Here is a 24,470-nt window from a genome sequence, read left to right on the forward strand (position 1 = left end):
GATGACGATTGGACTTCCCCTGAGCAGACGTGAGGCAGTGGCAGTGGCTAATGAGGTTCACAAATGGCTCTCGTCTAGAGCTGCTGAAAACGTTGTGCTTAATAATTAGTGTACCTAATAACACCAAATTCTAGGTAATTTTACTGGTCGATTTCTTTCACGCTGGGGACACAGAACTGCGCCCGTGCTGCCACTTCTCTGCTACGGGGTCCGCTTTTCGAAGCAGACGACATTGTTCCGTCGTGCGCTTTTATGTGTAGATGAGTGTTTTAATCACGTATTACACATGTGTAATTCGTTGAAATATTTTCAATTTCATTGTCTGTGAATCGTTTAAAGCCTAGTGATTTCAGTCATCCACTAGCTAGCTTGACTTACTTTCGTACTCTTGCTATGTTCATTCTTTCATTTTCAGGTGTGCGCTAGGGCTACTTTCACTCTCGTTACATGCACATATCATTCACATCATCATGCTCGTTAGATTTAGCTTTCTGAATTTGGCTGGCTTGAGTTATTTATTCTATGTGTTATAATTACACCTTACGTTTATTCTTCTATTTTTCAGGCATATCTGACACTCTCACTCTTTATATCATGCTCAGCTTTTTGAATCTGGCTGGCTGGTGACTTATTTATTTCATGTGTTATCTTTACATTTTACATTTGTTCTTCTATTTTTCATGTATCTGACAAAAGACTACTTGCTTTATATCATGCTCATTATATTATTTAGCTTTGTGGATCTGGCTGGCTGGCTTGACTTATTTAATCCATGCTTACTTTCCATGTTACATTTATTATATCTCTTAGGCATCTGACAAGGCTACTTTCACTCTTTATATCATGCTCGTTATATTTAGCTTTCTGAATCTGTCTGGCTGGCTTGACTTATTTAATCCATGTGTTATCTTTACATGTTACATTTATGATATTTTTCAGGCATCTGACAAGGCTACTTTCACTCTTTATATCATGCTCGTTATATTTAGCTTTCTGAATCTGGCTGGCTGGCTGGCTTGACTTATTTAATCCATGTGTTATCTTTACATGTTACATTTATGATATTTTTCAGGCATCTGACAAGGCTACTTTCACTCTTTATATCATGCTCGTTATATTTAGCTTTCTGAATCTGGCTGGCTGGCTTGACTTATATTTAATCTGTGTGTTATCTTTACATGTTACATTTATGATATTTTTCAGGCATCTTACAAGGCGACTTTCACTCTTTATATCATGCTCGTTATATTTAGCTTTCTGAATCTGGCTGGCTGGCTGGCTTGACTTATTTAATCCATGTGTTATCTTTACATGTTACATTTATGATATTTTTCAGGCATCTGACAAGGCTACTTTCACTCTTTATATCATGCTCGTTATATTTAGCTTTCTGAATCTGGCTGGCTGGCTGGCTTGACTTATTTAATCCATGTGTTATCTTTACGTGTTACATTTATGATATTTTTCAGGCATCTGACAAGGCTACTTTCACTCTTTATATCATGCTCGTTATATTTAGCTTTCTGAATCTGTCTGGCTGGCTTGACTTATATTTAATCTGTGTGTTATCTTTACATGTTACATTTATGATATTTTTCAGGCATCTTACAAGGCGACTTTCACTCTTTATATCATGCTCGTTATATTTAGCTTTCTGAATCTGGCTGGCTGGCTGGCTTGACTTATTTAATCCATGTGTTATCTTTACATGTTACATTTATGATATTTTTCAGGCATCTGACAAGGCTACTTTCACTCTTTATATCATGCTCGTTATATTTAGCTTTCTGAATCTGGCTGGCTGGCTGGCTTGACTTATTTAATCCATGTGTTATCTTTACATGTTACATTTATGATATTTTTCAGGCATCTTACAAGGCGACTTTCACTCTTTATATCATGCTCGTTATATTTAGCTTTCTGAATCTGGCTGGCTGGCTGGCTTGACTTATTTAATCCATGTGTTATCTTTACATGTTACATTTATGATATTTTTCAGGCATCTGACAAGGCTACTTTCACTCTTTATATCATGCTCGTTATATTTAGCTTTCTGAATCTGGCTGGCTGGCTGGCTTGACTTATTTAATCCATGTGTTATCTTTACATGTTACATTTATGATATTTTTCAGGCATCTGACAAGGCTACTTTCACTCTTTATATCATGCTCGTTATATTTAGCTTTCTGAATCTGGCTGGCTGGCTGGCTTGACTTATTTAATCCATGTGTTATCTTTACGTGTTACATTTATGATATTTTTCAGGCATCTGACAAGGCTACTTTCACTCTTTATATCATGCTCGTTATATTTAGCTTTCTGAATCTGTCTGGCTGGCTTGACTTATATTTAATCTGTGTGTTATCTTTACATGTTACATTTATGATATTTTTCAGGCATCTTACAAGGCGACTTTCACTCTTTATATCATGCTCGTTATATTTAGCTTTCTGAATCTGGCTGGCTGGCTGGCTTGACTTATTTAATCCATGTGTTATCTTTACATGTTACATTTATGATATTTTTCAGGCATCTGACAAGGCTACTTTCACTCTTTATATCATGCTCGTTATATTTAGCTTTCTGAATCTGGCTGGCTGGCTGGCTTGACTTATTTAATCCATGTGTTATCTTTACATGTTACATTTATGATATTTTTCAGGCATCTGACAAGGCTACTTTCACTCTTTATATCATGCTCGTTATATTTAGCTTTCTGAATCTGGCTGGCTGGCTTGACTTATATTTAATCTGTGTGTTATCTTTACATGTTACATTTATGATATTTTTCAGGCATCTTACAAGACAAGGCTACTTTCACTCTCTATATCATGCTCGTTATATTTAGCTTTCTGAATCTGGTTGGCTGGCTTGACTTATTTAATCTATGTGTTATCTTTACATGTTACATTTATTCTTCTATTTTTCAGGCATCTGACAAGTCTATTTTCACTCTTTATATCATGCTCATTATATTTAGCTTTTTGAATTTGGCTGGCTGGTGACTTATTTATTCCATGTGTTATCTTTACATGTTACATTTATTCTTCTATATTTCAGGTATTTGACAAGGCTACTTGCACTTTTTATATCATGCTCATAATATTTAGCTTTCTGAGTCTGGCTGGCTGGCTTGACTTATTTAATCTATGTGTTATCTTTACATGTTACATTTATTCTATTTTTCAGGCATCTGACAAGGCTATATACTTTCACTCTTTATATCATGCTAATTATATTTAGCTTTCTGAATCTATCTGGCTGACTTGGCTTATTTAATCCATGTGTTAACTTACATGTTACATTTATGATATTTTTCAGGCATCTGACAAGGCTACTTTCACTCTTTATATCATGCTCGTTATATTTAGCTTTCTGAATCTGGCAGGCTGGTGACCTATTTATTCCATGTGTTATTTTTACATGTTACATTTATTCTTCTATTTTTCAGGCATCTGACAAGTCTACTTTCACTCTTTATATCATGCTCGTTATATTTAGCTTTTTGAATCTGGCTGGCTGGTGACTTATTTATTCCATGTGTTATCTTTACATTTATTCTTCTATATTTCAGGTATCTGACTTGCACTTTTTATATCATGCTCATTATATTTAGCTTTCTGAGTCTGGCTGGCTGGCTTGACTTATTTAATCTATGTGTTATCTTTACATGTTACGTTTATTCTATTTTTCAGGCATCTGACAAGGCTATATACTTTCACTCTTTATATCATGCTCGTTATATTTAGCTTTCTGAATCTGGCTGGCTGGCTTGACTTATTTATTCAATGTATTATCTTTACATGTTACATTTATTCATCTATTTTTCAGGTATCTGACAATAAGGCTTTTACTCCTTGTATCACGCTTGTCAGAGTTCGCTTTTTGCCTTATATTGGCTGCTGGCTCGACTCACCTATTCCCTGTGTTACCTTTACATGTTTGCTGACTTGCTGGCCTGACAAACTGGGATTGTTCAGAAGATTGCCGCAAAGCTTGACATGCCTTGCAGTCCTGGGAAAACTAAAGCAGCAGACACTTTTCTTAACTGATTTGTATGTCTTTCTGCTGCGTCCTAGTGGTAAGCGTAGACAGCATCTCCATCAGGGCAGACATTCATTTGTGATATCCTTTATAACTTTATGTTTCATAACCCATCCTAATAGGGGCTACACGAAAGGGTTCACTGGAATTTTCCATTGTGTGATTTCTGTGATTATAGCACAGTTAAGCAGACTATCAATATCACCGACTTGTGATACACTCTCTCCCACTCATCAGCTGTCCCATTTAGCAATAAGTGAGAGTTTGACATAGAAGAACCTGACAAACACGAAGATCGAGTCACTCTATCATGTTTCAAGGATGCATATAAGCTCGTATAGTTTTCACGGAACATTGCAGGGCTGAGTAGTACTTTGCACACAGACACGAAAGATTGTGTACATTCTAAGCTAGGCCCACAGTCATAGCAAGACTGTTGCAGTCAAGCTATGCTGCGATTGAACTGAATCTGCCAAAATTGTTGCGCTACGATGATAAACAAGCCAAATTAGAAGAATGGTGTGCACTGTGGAAAAAATAAACTTAATCGGGATCAAGTAGTACCAGTTAAGGCATATCAAAGTTAAAAGTTGAAAAATTTCAAAATTGAGGCCAATTACTACCTTTCCTTTCAGAAATAATTTGCTCCTGTAGGGAATGACGCCACACCGTGCCTGTTTTTTACGCCCATGTTTTGGTGACTACGCACATGTCAGGAACGCTGCTGTTCTTCAGATAAAGGTATGCAAAGTGAAAAGCATTACAGAAAGCATCACGTACAGCCGTAATCAGACTTTACCGTAATGTGCAAGCCTGTCAGACGCCAGTGCCACAGAACATCTCTGGGTTTGAGACAGCGTCCAGGTCTGACACTGGGTTGGAGGTACGCAGCCTCACAACAGTGGCCATACCAGTTGTGCTGTTGCTCAATTGTGCAGTTATCACAACTACAGTCAGTCCCAGCTTCGCACCCCCCATGCTCATTCCCAGCCGTGCTGCATGTACACTGCTAGTACTTGGTCTCAAACCCAGCGACCACTGCTCTGTGATGCTGGAGTCTGCGCATGTCACGCGCTAGTGTGTTACTATTAAGTCTGATGGCAACTGTACTTCCGTAAGGATTAACATATTGGGACTGCTGCTGACAAAACGTCAGGTAGAGCCGGTGGCTGGAATTACACTTGCAGCCTTCTCATTGACGGTCAGGTGTGCTAGCAGTGACCTATCCGGAGCCCCTTTGCAAAATATGTGTATTTGGTGACATCTCCAAGAAACAAGGGGGCAATGATATTATAAAGCTTTTACAATGACACCTATCCCCTAATCTTTTGCGACACTTCCCTGTGCACGTGAGTCTGGATAAACCACTGCATGTTACCATTCCACCATTCCAATATCGTGCTCTCGTCAACGTACCGTGGCAGAAAGACACAGACACACATATACATTCCTACCAGATCGGAGGGCGTGGCTATCAGAGAGGTTTGATTCCAGTGACCCGCTCATGTGGACTTTCTGTCAACAGCCGTCCTTGAGGTCAACCCTGCAAGTGGGGCATTTGTGAGACTTAAGTATGTTGTGTTGGTCCTGATTGTTGTTGCTCAGGTGTAAAGGGCGGAGAAAATGAGTGACGAGAACTGAGAGACGGTTTTTATTGTCGATGAAGCAAACTGATTTGCTCTGCTGAATGTGAGAAGGACACAACAAAGAAAACGAGGAAATGCCAAAGGAAAATGCACACTTCTTCAGCAGTCAGGTAAAACAAAGAGACACTGTGAGGCATGTTAGACATCAAGAACATCAGCAGTAACAAACAATTTCGAAACAAAAAAGATCTGCCACACGCACACACACATTGTAAAATATATTACTTTTGTAGGCTTGACTCTTCCTTTGGTTGTAAGAACATGCTCCTATGTAAGCAAAGTGAGGGCAACAAGGTCTAGCTTCGTTTTATCTAATATACGTTGTTTTCTTTCCCCCTCCGTGTGTATACATATAAATACATATAAAGGGCAATGCAACGATGTCTTTTTACATACTTTCTCCCATGAAACAGAATCGTAAAAAAATTCTACCTACGGTATAGTGCAAGTATACTTTTGTACAGCCAACATTCTTCACGTTACCTCAAAGAGTTAACCAAGAAAAAAATCCTGTACAATGTTTTGTAGTTGTTGCATACAAATAGTACATTCAAAAGAAAGAACTAAGAGGTTGTCCTCACTATACTGGTTCTTCATTTAAAAAAAATATATAATTCGTTGTCTGGTAGGAAAGAAAAAAAAGAAAAACCCTCAGAGAGGGAGAAGAGAAAGAATGCCTCAAAGATGACCGCGATCCCTATGTTACAAATAAAACATACGCCATCAAGGGATCTTGCCGGTGAGGCCATCGGTGGACTTCTAACATTGGGAAGGAAAATAAATAAGGAATTGGTGGCCTTTTAACGCAACGTTTCTTTTTACTGCTGTCATATAAAACTCCTATTTAGATTTATAACCTAACAATAACAATTAAATTAAGCACTATGACCAGTTCGAGTGCCACAGAGGAGGAGACCTCAAGGTGTCAACTCTCACGACAGCCTCACACTTGAGGATTTCACATTTCATTTGAGAAGCATAAGTGTGGAGACCTTGGACACCCTTCATCCAGGACTACTTGGAAGTTGTAAAGCGTAACAACTCCCCTGCCTGCACAGAGCATTAGCGCACTCACCAGATAACATCACACCTGCTCTGTTTACAAGTGTGATGTTATCCAGTGAGTACACGGCATGCGGCATGATCGAGCTCACTGACACACTATGTCGACCTTCATGTGAGCTCGTAGCCGCGGCTGAACTCAATAATTGTGATAGTGAGTTTCGAGACCCAAAATGCCGAGCTATGCACAGCGCTAGCTCGGGTACATGTTCTGAAATTTTTTTGCTAGAGCCCTGAGATCTCCTCCCCTGGATCAATGTACAATCTTTAAATGCACACACATAAGTAAACTGAATACAGTAATGCATGACAAACCTGCATGACCGGAGCAATGCACGTGACTAAAGTGGAACAAGGTGAGAGGCACGGAAATGTAATGCAGTTTTAAAAACCCAAAGTGAATGGAACAGACAGAAACAATCCCGGTCACATGTTACATAACTTATTTTGACGCTTTCCAAAAGAGGATCCTTTGTGCCATGAAACACAGCACACACTTGTTGGGTGAAGTTTATATGCATTTATATCAGTATTATATGCTCAATATAGTAGAGTTTGCAAGTATAGCTAGAGGTCACGATTACAGTGCATATTGAGGTGCAGGCGTATATGAATGTCATCTTCGTTAAATACATATATATTGCCATAGTTGATGCCACAGTTCACTTCAGTCTTTTCTTTTTTTTTTTTACATGTAAGTCTTTAATAGGAAGGTGGTGGCATAGGTTCTTTCCGAAATTTTACAGTTCCGCACAACGATTAGTAAAACACGCACACATGGCACATAACAATCACAATCTAGTATATATATATATTTTTATATATATACCTTAATATATATATAAATATATATTTACATACATATATGTTTATATCATCATATTGCTTCCATCCCACTGTGGAGCCCGACCAAAGAGGCGGCCTCCAACAGCAGTGTATATATAACACAATATAAGGCAGATATTATGGAATTCCTCCGGACATGAACATATATTATACACATGCATTATGTACAAACATATTATGTGCAGAGACACATGGTGTTTTAGCATCCAGGCAGGCGTTATATTTATATATTTATATGTATAACATATGCATGTTTGTCATATACGAGAGAACTGCCCTTTGCTTCGCAGGTGGACTGGAGAGGGTTTTCTTGTATATGCTGGTAAACTTGCACATGTATATGAATGTACATGTATCCCTGGAGTTTTCAGATTGTGTCTTTGCACAGAAGTAAATACTACTTGCTTCTTTTAATATACTTCTTTAGCTATTGCTGTATTCGATAGTCATGGTATCAAGACTCACGCCCATTTCTTCCTCAAGGAAGTAATGCAGCAGTGTCAAGAATAGTGTACCCATTCTTGCACGCTTCATAAACAATCGCTTTGAGCTGACAACATTGAGAGAAAATAGTTAGTCAGATGATAGTACAGAATTAACAGTATCTCAAAATGGGGTACATATTTTGAATGACTGCACTCTTGTGTATGGCGTCCGTAGTTACAAACATGTTGCATTAAATAAGACGCTTAAGCGCTTTTGTGATATTGCTTTGGATTAAATATTTGGCATAAATATTTATAGCATATGAATATATAATGCAGCGCAGACGACTGACACATGGTGTGAGCAATGAAAGATACATTTTTGATCAGATTTTATGTGATTCAAAATTTGTTATTACTTTCTCATTAACAAGTGGGAGCTTCATGAGAGAGGTCACATGTAAGGAAGTATTAAGTAGCACGTAATTAAGCAGAACACAAGCTGGGTGCATAACAGTGTCAGGTGAAACAAGCCACAAGTATTAAAAAAAAAAAATAATAATAATTTTAAAAAAAACTCGACTACTTTACTTACCAAGTGCTCTAACATTGGCATCTTTACTTACATACCATGGCAACTCACAACAAATAGTGTACTTCAAGAAGATACACAATATTTTTGTTTCTCTCAATTACATTGAATTTAAAAAGGTACAGTTCAGGTTTGCAGAACATTAATATTAGACGTAGAAGGTTATGTACAAATTATCCACTCAGAAGTAAAACAATATTTCTTGCAGGGATACCACTTTTTATAATCCTCCCAAGGAAACACACAGGAAGGGAAAAAGAAACAGAGCGTGTGATTGCGTATCCCGATGGATGAACAAATGTAACGGAGCATGTGCCGCCCGTACATGCTAATATCTCGCACAAGGCCGAAGCCATAAAAAGTTGACCTTTCTGTGTGAACGCTTGATATGAGTACATCACGAATACTGATGTCACCCTACGCATCAGTTCGTCTGCGCTGTCCCAGTAGTTTCAATGACCTATCTCTGAAGATATTTAAGTGCTACGCGATGCACCTCACCGATGTATGTCAGCAAATGTATTATATCTTAACTTGACACAATTACAGCCAGTCGTACATCTTCGTACAAATCAGCGCACCATTTGCTGCAATACTGATTTGTGAATGCCTGAGAAAGTACACGGAGATTTTCGGTTGTGAACACGAGGACCATTCCAAGAAGAGAAAGGCAATGTCGATTTTTGTACTCGTTGTCAATGCAGCACGGATATACATATATAAGTTTTGAAGAAGTTGCACAGAAAAGTGACGTGCAACAGAAAAAAGAGACATTCCCAATACCTCAATAGTATCTAGAGTATTGCTCTATTTTATCATGGTTCACACCTTTCATCCCATTTGGTGCTTATCTGCAAAAGTACCCGCCGTCTAGTGCAAATTACCAAAAATTCTGACGCTCGATGATGCCTTAGTACAGCATGTATGAAGTCGTCCTGCATCTATGGTCTCACCCGTTGTCTGAATTATAAAAGTGCACAATGTTATCAGTAAAAGGAATGGTTCAAATAAAATATTGTTTGTCTGCTCTTTATGCGGGCATATAAAAAACCAGTTAGGAAGAATATTAAGAGCTTTGAAGCATTGATTGAGTTGACTGCTCTGATGTCATATGCAATCGTCATTTATCTGAGTCTCTACAATGTCATTACACTACAGGTTGGAAGACGTGTATTTTTATTATTTTCTTACTTCACTATGTTAAATTATCCACATCATCGAAAAATTCTCCTCACGAAAGAAGTGAGGTCAGTGAGTTATTGTATCAAAAACAAGTGCATCCACAAAAAACATACAAGCTGTACAGGGGGTACCATTGTTTATCCTGCTGGCATTGTCGTTTGTGTCACACAGCTTTCGATGACTTACGATTAGACCACAAGATATTCTCTACGTGGCTGGATCTTGTCAGCGCACACTTTTGTCTATTAACTGGGTACTGCAGTCCTGCTCAGCTGTGAAATTTCTGTGGATCGCACGAGCTCCCAAATAAGGCGTCTCTCAAAAATATCTGTAGGGAAATGTAAAAAAACGGAAGTTGATTTGTAACACAAACGCATGCAGAAACACTAACAACTCTAACATGACAATTTACATAAGAAAAACAAGTCTGCTCTGTGAAGATCTCTGTGTGAAATGAGGCCAAAATAAGTTTTGATTTAATTTTGTAAGTATAGCGCCATGGTTCAGGGTGCTACGGCAGGGGGTCTAGTGACATGATAACATTGAAATGTTAAATCAGAAATCGAAAGGGAATCTATGTGAGGAGCGTACCGGATGCCGAACAAATTTGACTGGGTTGGTGTGAATGTTCCGATGCTACCCCCTCTGTACAAGAAAGGTGTTTTCATCGACTCATTCTGACCAGAGGAGATGATTTCTAAACTTGATATATGGCTATAAAAGGTAGTCCAATAACCCTTGTAAGGTACACCTACTCCTTATTGAATGAAGAAGATTTCAAGGAAGTCCAAAGAAAAAAAAAAGAATATGGAAAAGTGGAATATCTAGGATACATACTTTGATTGTTAGCATACTGGGATGGATAGAGACGGTCTACTTGCACCCAAGAATCCTAAACAGTTTTCACTTGGAAGAATACACCTTAGGCTAGGTCCAGTACTACAAGAGTATGCTGTAAACACAGGTGTAATTTCACTCGAATTTCAAAGCCCTTCTAGGGGTAGAAGTGTTATGTGAGGAGGAGTACTATAAATCTATCATATTGCTTGAGATGCGTCATTCAGTGTTTGAGTAGATGCAGTATGTCACAGTTGTCAAAGTCAGGATGTTAACGATGAGGGGAAAACCTAACTGAGATTAATTTGCGTAAAAATGAATAAATACGAGGGTGAGATGTTGCACACACAGCACGGTCCAAGCACAAGGCGATAAAGTAGGATGTTGTAAAAAGTAATAAAAAAAGGGAGAGAACCCGATGACGTTTGGTGTAAGGAGGTCCAGTGGTGCTGAGGCATTTGGTTTTTCAGAGACCCGTAGCTGTATACGTTTGTCACTACAACCTACATTTTCTGATGTGCGCCACAAGAATGAAAGGAATGAGTGAAGTCTTGGTGTTCAAAGGACCAACATAAGGTGGACAAAAAAACAATCAAGCGATATCTAGTTCTTAGTAGAAAGGGATGGGAACAATGAAATGGAGTCGTCTTCCAAGAACACTAGTTTCTTACATGCAGGCGATTTCATGCCAAAAAACACTGAACGTTAGTCTCCAGACCGTGTGTACTCTTGAATGAAGAAGCGAAAAAGAAAAACAGTGGACAAGGTTGCACATTACGATAGAGAGGCACAAAACACCACCTTCGAAGTGCGCCGACTTAGATGCAGCAAAATGACTATACTTTACGAGCCGTCAAAATGACCACTGCCACTCATTAGCACAAGGTAGTCCCTTCCCTGGCCACCGCAGTATCACTACTGGGGGGAGCGTGGCATAACAATGCTGACACGACAAGCAAACAATATGGTCTACAGTCACCCCGTAACAGTTTACAAAAAGCTTTTACAGTGATGTCAACAGGACATGATTCAATGCATGTGTAACACCATAGTAACACATGCACAAATACACACTCATTTCTGCACTGCCATTGTGGGGATCTGCCTATTAGTGGCAGTATCGGAGAGCAGTCATAGACGAGGAAAGCAGGTAACCACGATACATGAGGCAAAGCGGCAGTTATGCAAAAAGGTGCATCCAGGCCCACGTGGGCAAGAATATAGTTTTCCGATAGCAGTGAACAGAAGTAGTGAGATGTCGTTGTCATAAAAACCGTTATTAGCCGTAACAATGCATGTCTGGGAGCTTGGAGGAAGAGGGATGGCATATATGCAGATGTCCAGACGAAATTATTCGCCACAGTCCATATACTGATGCACGGTATTTCTTCTGAGATGGCTAACAGGAACAGGAAGCCGGTGCAAATCAGAGTTTGTCATCCAAAGCAGCCCTCAAGTGTTCTAACTTTCACGCTTTCTTCATTGCACCATCTGAAATACATAATATTGATGAAATTATATTGATTTTTAAATCAATATTAAATATTGATTAAATTATAACCTCGCACAAGCAAAAAAATACCCTGCCACTTCTCGAGTATTGCAACGTAACTTTGAAACAACCCTAAGGAGGTAAGCGTACATGTGGTACCACTTAGGCCTTATGCATTTTTGTATTACTCAGTGTATCGGCTCTCATTTTAACACTTGTCCTTGCGAATGTAAGCTCCACACATAAGAAACGAAAATGCATTGCTTGGAAATGCATTGCTCAAGGAAGTGAATTCCTTTCTCTCATTGCGTGCCATGCTTTGGCACGCAGTTGTTTTCCTCATTAAGATGTTGTTCTCACCCAACACAATTTATTTTTAAAATCTACTGTTACATTGCTGACTTGAATCTGTTTCTCATTCCTAGATTTTTCTATACGTAGATGTAGTAACTCACCATGTAACTACTATTTAAACATGGCATTACCAAAGTGGGCAGTTCACATGGTCATTAGAAAGCCACACAGAACATGTTGCACCCAAATCAGATTTCCATTTTACTTGGCCCACAGTGGTTATAGACATTCGAAATGTATATACGGATTGTGCCTTATCTGCTGCATCCCGTTCTTTCTGTGCCACCTTAACTTTCCCATTCCTTCCTTACAGTTACATGTTTTTGCTTCTATAGGCATTCTTTAGTTGCGTCCACACAAATTTATGGTGTACCTCAACAAATACACTGTGCCTTTAAGTGTGCAACATAGAGATGAGAAAGCAATTAACCTTTTGTGTTATGGCGAACGTGATGCCGTACCGTTGCAGCATTTCAATGGTAACCATTGGTGAAAGCAGCAGCCATCAATGGACCCTGCAATAAAAAAACAAAATAATAAACTATCGCAGAGTGACGCCTCGCAACATTCTACGTTACGCCCCCGTACAACATTCAGGAAATCATGCATTACGTATAGTATGGAGATCAGCATCCAAACACTATGATATTCAAACAAAATTTTCCTTGAAATGTGACATAAGAGTATATAAGGCTATTAAAAAAAAAAAAAAAAAAAAAAAAAAAAAAAAAACGGAAAGCATAAACAAACAATGGTAAAGAAATCATATGGAGTGGCCCCAGCTATCTGCTATGTGGATCGGACAAATACACTGGATATAACCTGTATGTACAAGCTTGTAAATTACAGATGCAAGGCATGAGCCTAGCTATTTTATTGCTCTTTAGAGAGTAATAAACTACAGGGTGGAAGAAGTTTTTTGAACACATTCCGAAGAATCGTTAAAAATCATATATGTTACTCTTCACAATGCAAATTGGCACAATTGTGCAGTTCATTCAAGAGATTTAAAAAGAGAAAAAGCACACTTCAAATTATACTGCCAGCATCTCACGAGCTACAACCTGGAGGAAATCAAAGCCCCAGCATTTGGCCGCCCTGCACTACACTCTTAAAAATGAACTTCACCACATAGCATGCTCCTAGCCAACCATCATCCTGAATGACATAGTCCTTTTCCCTGATTTGCTGAAACTGGGAGGCGTACGCCGTTTCTGTGGGATTACGAACGGGGGCGTAAGTCATTTTTGTGGCATTGATTGCCACAAAAATGGCGTGCGCCCCCCGTTCTCATCAAATCAAGGCAGAAAATGTCGTCATTTGGGACAATGGTTGACTGGGAGCGTGCTATGCGGTGAAATTCATTTTTGAGAGCGTATGGATGTCTACAGTGAACCCTCGTTATTATGACCATGGTCGTTGCCGAAAATTTTGGTCATAACGTGGAATTGTCATATTAACGGGGGGGATTTGCAGAGGTTTCACTGCATTGTTCCCCAGGAGTATGGTCGTAAAGCGCGTATGTCAAATTATCGGGGGTCATATTAACAAGGGTTCACTGTATATTACGCTCGGCTTTGAAACTTTTTGCGATAACTATGGCACTGTGCCAATGCCATGCGCACTGTGATGAGTCCTATGTACGATTTTAAATACATTTAATTAAATATGTATTAAAATGTAATCATTTATTTTAAATTAAATGTTAATTATTTATTTAAATATTTTTAAAATATTAAATATAAATTAAAAAAAAATAAAATTAAAATTTCTAAAATATTAAATATTTGTGTGTCCAAAAATCTTCTGCAAACCTGCAGTTCGCAATGTTTTGCACCGCACATTACTGCTTATTTCTGCTCGAGGCAGTTCGGAATATATAACCAGTGAATCTGTCCAGCCGTTGGGTAATGGGAAGAAGATAGCAGCGTCTGTTCTCACCATACTCACTGTGAGGGGCGGGAAGCCCGAAGGCTGCGGGGATGTGGCCTGCACGTAGCTGACGCTGTCCTGGCTGGAGCTGTACATGTCCATGGGGCCGGGGCTGTTGGCTGCCGGAAAGGTACGCCCGTTGGCTGGCGAAGCAGGAGGAGCAAGACCTTGTGGCCCGTAATTGTTCATCACTGCGAGAGGGGCATCGAGTGGTAGGATGCCCGTCCACGCAGTTGACACAACTAGGGGCTGCACTTCTCGGTTAACCGCCGTAGAGATTCACGTCCTTATTATGTGCAGGCCATTGTGCAGCCAATTGAGATGAATTTCAGTTGAGTATGCTGCCTTTTCGAGTGAAAGAGGTAGCAAAAAAGCCAACGTAGCTTGACCTCATTTCAAGGTTAGGAAATGCAAAGACTTTCATGACCTTCATCACTTCTAGGGCCAGGATTCTCGTGGCGGACCGATTGTACAGTATTCTGTTTCACTTGACAAAATCGTATGAGAGAGAGAGAGAGAGAAAAAAAAACAACTAATGTATGGACAACATATGAGGACTAAATTCACTTGTTTTTCTTTTTCAAATCTAATCTAACGTAATTGATGGAATTAGGCATAGCAGCTCAACATTTGTGTGGCACTCTCTGTAGCGTTCATATCAGAATGAGAAAAAAAAAAAAAAAACTATTGATGAAGAAAAAAAGGTGAATCATAATGCAAAACACCGCAACAATGTTATAAAACCAATCACCTTAGCACACTTTAGTGTCGGAACATATTCCTGGCTGGCGATACTTTAACCGGCTGAGTATTTGCATCTGGCTTTCAACTATACTTGTTTTGTGCGCAACCTTATTAAATGGCGTTATATGGCATTGGTGCAATACTGAAATGAATATGTTACAAAATGCCATATGTATGTCATCCAAATGTCATACAATGCTTTTAAATGGACTGTGACACTTTGATAGCGGGGGTTCACTGCATACTGAAATGCTCTTTACAGAGTATGAAGTCAGAGTACAGAAGAAAATATAATTAATAAATATTAGTTTATGTGTCGTAGTTGGTGAGACAGAATATGTTGAAGAAACTGATATCGGATATCAGAGATGCTTGGCCACTCCCATTGGTTGTTGAAAGCGTGTAACCTTTCCTGCAACCGCTTCAATGGTGGGAATGCCTGCTGTGGTGTCAGGGTCAGATGAGTTTCTGCATTCGTGGTGCAGATTTTGCCATAAAACTTGTGATGCGGGTTCACATCAATATATATGAACACCGCTCATTGAGAGTGGGGCACACAAGAAGATAACGGACGGGTAAGCCAATTAACGTTTTTTTAACGTGAATACTTTACATGCTTGCTTCAAAGGCATGCAAATGTGCTCCAAGTTCGATGAGCAGTGTATAAGCAACAGTTTGCAGAAGCACTAAGTCCCGGCACTATAAGCACTATACGGTGAAGTGTCAGAACCCCTTGAATGGTGATTCAAGTATAGTACTAGTTGGACATTATTTGACTTATTGATTGGTCAACTGGCTGCCACACAAGCTAGTAATCGTACCTACACACCACAGAGAATACCACACAGTAGCCTCATCGCGATGCCTCATCCCTGTTTGAGGCCAGATGTCTTCCATAACAAGGCCCTATGTATTAAGCCATAGAGCCAATGTTCCTTATCAGTGATGAGCTATGTCTATAATCGCTATCGAAAATTCGCAATTAAGGCTGTCCAGTGACCCTGCCCTAGATATTTGACTAGACTGAAAAAATGCAGCACTTTTGGGGAGATAATGTTCTAGGGTGGGTGCAATGCTATGCATGGATATCCCACGCACATACGTACATGCATGTGTGGGAGGACCGCCTAAGTAAAGAGACTTCACATTTCACAGTTGTTGTGAGGATGATACCAGGCCAAGACTGATTCCTAATGGTGCTTCGAGAAATCCTTGTTCTCGACTAACCAACTCTGCCAACTTCAGAGACTTTTACGAATTTGAGCAACAGTGACAAGGATACAGACATCAGAAATGGTTTCAGGCATGGCCTGTTCTTAAAGCACTGCTCACAGACTGTGTGCATGGCACGTGTGCATGTCATATGACTGTAAATAAATCTCCTCACAAGAAGTATGGTGAACAAATCACTTAGGCGACCCTCATCTGGGATGTCTACGACTGACATTCAACATGCAGAGGAAGACGGGGCATTCCATGTTTGCTTTTGCTCCGCACTGGCTAGTACCTGAGAGGGCTTGGGTTAGTAGAGGTGGAGATGTCTGTTGTCCATTCAATTCCACTGAAAGACAAACACAAACATGTCATCTAACAGCACTAGGGATGCTGACAATGCAGAGAACACTGGATGGCTGTACAAGCATGTGACAGGGACGGAGCAAGATCTCTAAGGGCATGAGGAACTGTTAAGGCCACACAGACACACAAGACCAACCTGATCCAACAGCAGCAGTACACACCTGGTGAGTGCAAAACTTGCATATCAAACCAGCACATCTGTATTAGCAGCTACACTTGCATGTTACCGACATCAAACTAGTCATATACAAAGCACAAAAAATAATCTTCGTTGTAAATAGGCTCGTATCTTGAAATGGGAACGAATTTGAGATCTCTGTGTTCACTGCACTGCTTGCTTGCTTGCTTGCTTGCTTGCTCGTTCAATGTTGCACAACTTACCTCATTGACACTATATTTCCTTCAAGTAAAGTGACAGAACACGCGCTGGTGGTATTGAGAGTGCCAATGCTGCTTCTAATGTTAGTGAAGTTTAAGCGTACACCCTGCATACTGTCAGACAGTCGTAAAACGAGAAGACACAACAGCAAAATAGGTTTAAAATTAACGTTCGGATAGGAACACCCAACTTTTCACGACTGAGCCCAATTCAGGGTCAGTACGCTCGTGGGACAGCGTGACTGCCTCACAGATAATTGGAAGATGAGCGACCGCATTTTCATTCAACCTTAAAATGGGAGCACGGCGGAATAAAGGATGATATTTCTGAAGCCACCCCAAATTTCCTGTCTTGTATTATGTGCCTCTTAAACAAAGATACAGGCATTGCAGAACACTTCTTTACAGAGGAAGGGTGCAATCTGTACATACATATTCAAGAGCTGTAAGAGGTTTGGACTCTCGAAAGTTCGAAAAATAAAATAAAATAAATAAATAAAATAAAAGAACAAACAACAAATAAGAACGGAAGATGTTTTGGTATAGGGAGGACACACCAAAATATGCTTTCTTTACATATGTACACATGCTACTTTTATTTCCGAAAACTCTGCATTCTCAGCGTGGGAAACGTAAGAGTACCGCACGAATAATCGAGAGTCCAATGTCTTGTATGGTTGCAGGACCTCAGTTGAGATATAAGTCTATCTAGGAGGAGCACAGGCGGTGGGGTATCGACGGAGCTACTACGTTGAAGAGGATCTACACTCTATCGCGCTAGAGCTACAACTATCTAACTATCGTGCTCAACCAACCTGATATTTTAAAGCACGCAATCATCACGAGAGGAGGAATGTTTTCTCACGCGCTCAGCATGGCGGCTGCAAACAAGAGGACAACGTCAAATGGCTGTGCAGAAGAAGGAGGCTGTATCAGCGCCAACAGAGTGCATTGCTGGTAAGTGTGATGTCAAAATATATTCAAATATGTATATATATATATATATGCAATGACGTGCCCTAATCTGTGTTTGTATGTCATCTAGGTTAATTTTCTTTATCTAATTTTTCATTATCGTGACTGCAACACTGGGAGCAGATAAGAGGGCAAGGGTTACATCTACCATTCGGTGTCTTCTCGTTTTCTTCGTGCCGTGACCGGGATATTGAGTAAAGCGGTTATAATAGATAAGATAAGCAGAAAATAGTTCCTTCTCTCTAGTTCCTTTCTAATGGTTACTCTCTAATAGTTTTGCCATACGTGTTACTCAAATACCTGCATAGCTTCATGGAAACATATATTTAATGCCAATGCTTAGAATTGTTCTCTTGCCTATACTATTACACCAGAACTTCACCACATAACACACACCTGGCCAACCATCGTCCCAAATGACATCGTACCCTCCCCAATTTGTTGAACACGAGAGGCATGTGCTTTTTTGTGACACTTATGCAGTTATGTCTTGTCACAAAAAAGGCCCCATCGCTAGCACTGACGGTGATGATGATGTCTCCGGTATAGGCGACGAAACGTCCGTTTAAGCCGTGTTTTTTACTTTCAGCTAAGTCTGTGTAATCTCTTGATTTCTAACGATGAATCCCAGCTTTTGGAATATCTTTGCTGTCACAAAAAGGTGTACGCCCCATGCCTTTCCACAATCAGGAGTGATAGCGGCACCATTGTGTGCAACGGTTGGCCTTCAGCATGCGATGCGGTGAAGTTCTCCCAATTATTACTATTTTTTATTGTCATTCTGTTTTAAGAGTGCATGAACATCATTCCAAACTACACCTAACTTTTTTTTTTCATATCATGCAACATGAATGCCTAAGTCACATACACCATTTTTTACCATTTCACCATTTGCTTACATAGGAGCAGACAAAAGTTTACGGAACACACAAACGACACTCTCGTACAACATAGCGGGCGAAAGAGGGCGAGTCCACTCGTCCAGAGGGGTGGGGAAGTGCGCTGGCAATGAGACGCCACGGTAGTTTCGGTGTCGCCTGAACGTGCTCGTGAATCTGATTGGCGCACATGTCCACCACTCTGAACGAGCGAACGTGGCCGCTTCCGCAGGCCGCTTGGGCGTCGTGCAGGTTAAGAAGTATGTACGCTCGCTTGCTCCATAAACTTTTGTCTGCGCCTCCGCACGTGTCTCACCAAGGGCACGACTAAAGAATAAGATTAGATAAGATAAGGTATTGTTCTATTAAAGTATAAGCACCTTCACACTTTCATGAACCCCATATATAACATCCACTGAATGGGGCTCTATGTCCCAGTGGGACTGACTTTTAGAAGTGTAAAGGATCTCGCCTCTTTGGCCTATTTGTACCAATATTTTCCTAATATGCACTGAGGGCTGCATCAGCAGGGCCACTCTGGATTGTCGCTTTTCTGATGCTATACTGTCATTAGAAGAACGGGAGGTCAGAATTACCCGGGGAAATCGATGAAGGTGGAGATATTATTTGTTGGGTTGAAAACCAACTTTGGACACTCTTACTCAAGCACCCGTCAGAGCACAGGCCAGAAAATCATTACGGCAGCAATCAGTTTAGCGTCTTTAGCACCTCAAATTTCCAGTCCTTTCAAATTTGGTCGATCCTTCAAACGGCCATTCTGGCAGAGGTCTCGACAAGCCGAAGGGACAGAGGCAAGATGAGACGCAAGTGTCCTGCAGCTCTTAAAAGTGCAGCTCTATACCTTGGGCGCCACCAGTGCGAAAAAGAGAAAAGGCTTACCTTGCGATTCGTGGATGGCCGAGGAGTCCTGCTGGATGGCAGGAACCGAGCCAGCAGAGGACGGGGGGCTAGGATTGGGCGCCGCGGCACAGAACTCGGGCGCGTAAAAGGCAGCCACTTGGTGGTCAGCAACGGACGCGGCGGGGAATGCGAAAAGTCCGAACCCCGCCGCAGAGCCTGATGGAAGGGACACTCGCCTTTGGTGGACAGCCACACCCAGACACGTTACGCTGCTGCTGCTCCTCCATTCACTCTGTCCAGGGCCTTATAAGTCCAGGACAGGCTCTTTCTCTTGCTCTCTTATCGCCCTTTAGTGTGTGTGTGTGCCACATACTTGAGTGTCCTGTCCTTGCATGTTCAGTGCGGGGGCAACAACCAAAACGAGGGAGCAGCGGCCATGCAAACGAGAAAATCAAAGCAAAGAAACGAGATTCGGTTCTAACTGTGAAGTGTACTGTGCTCAGGGTCCACAGACAGGAGGACATCTTTCGCTTTACGCTTCGTCCCTAGAGTGTCCGTTGGTTCTACGGTGACTGAAACGCATTTGGTTATGTAGCGCGGAGAAGTGACGGCGTGGGATTTCAGTCCTGCATGCTCAGCACTGAAGCCTGATCAAGGGAAATTCCATGGTCTGTACGATAGTGAAAACTGCTGACAGGGGAGTTGCAGCGGTAACGTTCCTGCATGGGAAGTTCCGAGGGATATGGAGGGTGCTCCATAGGAAAAGCTTGGCCTCCGTGCTCTGCTGGCTGCAGCTGCCGATCCTCCAGAAAGCAGGAACGTAAATGAACCAACGAATGGAGAAGTATGCAGCGATCGAAACGGAAATGCGCAGCATGCCAACAGAATAGCAAAGCACACAAAAACAACAGAAAACAACACAGGACAGCACAAGGAAACAACATTTTGCATCGCACATGGGCACTTAACGTCATCATTCACATGACCTGTTACGTTTTTGTCACTGAAACACATCACGTTACATATATTCGATGCTTAGAGCAATTTACGCGAGTGACCGCTCTAACTAGCCCAATTTGTGGAATGGCCTTTGATGTGGCCTCTCGATGAATTATGGTCAGTGCTGTAGTGAGAACACTTACACAATGCAAATGTGACAACTTTGTATGCTGACGTCACACTAAGAGGCCAGTTAATGTAGAAACTTAAGCAACGAAAGTGTGAATGGATATTTAACAGCCTCATAAAACAGTGCGCAGGACGAAAAAAGAAGCAAATCAGAAATGTTAGAAGGCAGCAAAACAGGAAGCAACCAAGTCATGCAGAGTGCTGCGAACAAAAGCCACAGGCTGGAAGCGTTGACAAGGAGACGACATCACGGACGAATACACCATGTTGCAAAAAGGAAAACCTCGGGGGGCCGAAGTACGGACAAGGCGAAAACGGCGAAAGAAAAGCCAAAATGGAATAGGTTACTCACTGTTGTCTTCCCCGGCTTCTGGGCAACTTGCTGCAGCCATCACCATAACTACAAGGTTTGGCGTGTGTTGTTTTAATTGGTTAGGGAGAAACAGAAAGCAAAGACAACATAAAAAAAAACAGAGCATAAGAAAAGTACAGAAAAATTATTGAACTAAAAATATCAGAAGAAGCAGTTATATACTTCATGCCAAAATTATAAGAAATAGAAGCACGGAATAAAACGCACTGCGCATGGGAAGCCAGATTGCAGGAGCTACGCTATGTATAATAGCGGTTATAAAGGCCCTGGAACTTAAAAGTAACTCTAAAAATAGTGATATCTCCATATTGTTTCGAACTCAAAGCCAAATCCAAAGGATTAGAACGGGAATTTAAACCAATAATGCGATACTACAAGCCATAAACGAATGTTTGGTCCTGTCTTCCTTCTCCTTTAGTTAGCTTGTTGGGACATCCGTGTCCAACTTTTTCTTTTACCATTTAATTTGCAAGTTTAGTATCATTTTTACAATTCCCACAATGTGGTGGCTTCCTACGCAGCACAGCAATAAATTCCACAAATGAATAGATGAAACAAATAATAAATGAATTAGTTAAAGCACAGCGTGAAGGCACGCAAGAAGAAGAAGAAGAAGAAAAAAAAAAGGAGTACAGTTGAGACACAAATAATAATTATAGAATATAGTGAGAGCGGAAAGGTGAGACGTTGGGACCCACAGATAAGAGCTGATAAGGTCAGACCATAATGGAAGGGTAAGAGAGGAAAGGTGACGTTGAGGGGGGATAAGAGAGCAGAGTGGCTACGCCGACCAAACCGGTCATGTTATGGAGTTAATGGTCGTGTACATATAGAGCAAGCAGTTCCCATTGCAACAATATGGCGCCGCCACTACCGCAAGTCTAACAATGCGACGGCGCCGCTAAGACGTAGCGCCACCTATCGTGGCGACACAAGCAAGCAAGACATTCTACCTACCTACCTGCCATATGAGTGAGGGGGGGGAAAACACACATTCTACACACTACCGAAAGGCGCAGAAGAAGTAGGCATAAGACGAAATAGAAGACCTTTCTATAGGGATCCTGACGCATATACCATACTCCACAAACCAGGCACACACACGCACACATATCCACATGTGAAAGAAACACAAGTGATCACAAAGCTAGGCATAGCAGAGTTAAGAAGGGGCAAAGACATTTTTGTACATCATATAATGTATAAGGTTTCATCTGGGCTATAAGAATATGAGTTGACGGACAAGCAGTTTCTTTTAAGGTGCATTTAATGTCCCTTTCCTACATGTATAGGGAGGGTGTTTCAAAAGTCTTGTATTGCACTTATCTGTATTTTGTTTTGCAGTCATATACATGTGAAGCTGCACATATATTCAAGATATCCATCGAGATATTGGAGCTTTTCGAAACAGAAAATGTGATCCTAGTGCATCATTGTTAACATGTGTGTGTACCTTACTAATAACGGCCTACTGCTTTTTAACTGTCGATTGTTGGGGTTACAGTATGATGATGCCAATAAGAATAACCATGTATAGCAGCTAATCAAACATGGGGTTTGGGTTTACCTCACACATTTACATATCGTGCAGAAGGAAAGATTGTGTACATCCTGACACTTTGCGCTGCTGCACCTACCAAATAAGACATTTGAAATCACCCTCGTATCCATGTGTGCGCGGTACAGTATAATTTAGAGGTTCAAAGGCCAGTCACGTGGTGTAGACGACAGGTTGGCTGGCACACTCGCCTAAGCGCAAGCCTTATAGTTACGACACACTGTTCACATTGGGTGTAGTGCCTTTCAGACAATTTCGACCTCTGCAATGCACCGATACTTTATCCTTATGGCAGTGTGACGATTGCACCATCTTTCGTCATTGTGGAAAACACACTGTTTAAAAGTGAAAGTTTATCTCCTTTGCACAAGGTTCAGAGGATTTTGCAAGTTATGAATGTGTACATGTTTGGAATTGTGTTTAGTGCAGCTAGCACTTTTGCCATCCCAAGCAGCACAACATCTTGGTCCAATCTTGGTCTAATATTGGGCCGACATTGCCAATATTGGTCCAATATTGGACCAAGATGTTGTGCTGCTTGGGATAGTTTAAAAGTTAGCAAACATATGTGAGACCCCAACAACACTTAATGTCCTCTGGATGTACGAATAATGTCCTAACGGATTCGTACGTCCGATGGATATCTGAGGGATGTCCACAGGACGTACGAAATTGTTAGGACTTTATTCGTACATCCAGAGGATATTCGGTGTTGTTGGGGAGAGTTACACAACAACGGGAAATATTAGCACGACAAGCAGTTAGTGGTGCTGTTCTTAGGCTGGAACATTGAACTTGGTACCCAACTACCACACTCTAAAAGTTCTTTCTTGCTTCTGTCTTTCCTCGTTTGTCTTGCACAATGTGTTTTGCATTATTGAAGTTTTTTACACAGAACAGTCTATCGTACTCCAGAAAAGGAGCTCGGACTGAGGAGGGCTGAACCTGTAATTGTTAAGAAAATTGCTGATGGCAGTAATGAAAGCGTAATTCAGTTCTGTAATAACGCAGTATAGCTCATGTGGATCGGAGCGCTCTCGTACTTAAAGGTTTCTAATCGGAGTGTCCTGCAAGCCTATACCCATTGAGTGCTTTGTTGATTTATGCTACGTTGTGAGCCAACCTTCCTGTCAGCCTGCCACGGACACCTGTCATCTCTCTCTACAGCTGTCCAGTAAAATGAACACAGTGGAGAAACGTGAAAGTAGGGAGAAACATCGTAATTCGGAGGAGCTTATCCATCTACTCTAATGCAAGCATACAACTACTTGTTCCCCCCTAGCTGCGGGAGGACCCGAGCCATAGAGGAACCATGCGCACGTAAAACTCCTCCGCTAGTCACATGAGAATGTGATGAAACGCCACTCCTTCCAGCTTCTCGGCACTACGAGACAGTACAAATGTTTGATATATTTCTCAGATCAACCTCAAGAATGGTGGCAAAAGGTGTGCCCCAAGGCTGCAAGGATTGGCAGTACAAGCTTCTTGACGAAATCTGCACTACAATAAACATCATCACTACCGTTTCCCACTACGTCATCATCTACGTCACCAGCTACCTAAACACACTAAGTGGTTAGCAAAG

At 41.0% G+C, this 24,470-nt stretch overlaps 1 protein-coding gene across 17 annotated transcripts in view; it reads right to left on the reverse strand.

Moving 5' to 3' along the window:
* Positions 1-5,682: 5,682 nt before the first annotated feature.
* LOC135371154 (RNA-binding protein Musashi homolog Rbp6-like) overlaps positions 5,683-24,470 on the reverse strand; it is a 344,111-nt gene continuing 325,323 nt past the window's right edge. For 3 of the 17 annotated variants that reach the window (XM_064605199.1, XM_064605200.1, XM_064605195.1), the window contains 5 exons: positions 19,866-20,042; positions 16,664-16,717; positions 14,422-14,603; positions 12,911-12,995; positions 5,683-12,125 (listed from right to left, as the gene is read on the reverse strand). In XM_064605199.1, the coding sequence (XP_064461269.1) occupies positions 12,954-12,995; positions 14,422-14,603; positions 16,664-16,717; positions 19,866-20,042 (455 nt within the window). In that variant the 3' untranslated portion in view covers positions 5,683-12,125; positions 12,911-12,953. Of the gene's footprint in view, positions 12,126-12,910; positions 12,996-14,421; positions 14,604-16,663; positions 16,718-19,865; positions 20,043-21,306; positions 21,355-24,470 lie in introns of all 17 variants that reach the window. The other 14 variants (XM_064605196.1, XM_064605210.1, XM_064605211.1 and 11 more) reach the window with 12 other exon arrangements.

The sequence above is a fragment of the Ornithodoros turicata genome, chromosome 10, assembly GCF_037126465.1.
Source record: "Ornithodoros turicata isolate Travis chromosome 10, ASM3712646v1, whole genome shotgun sequence".
Classification (NCBI taxonomy): domain Eukaryota; kingdom Metazoa; phylum Arthropoda; class Arachnida; order Ixodida; family Argasidae; genus Ornithodoros; species Ornithodoros turicata.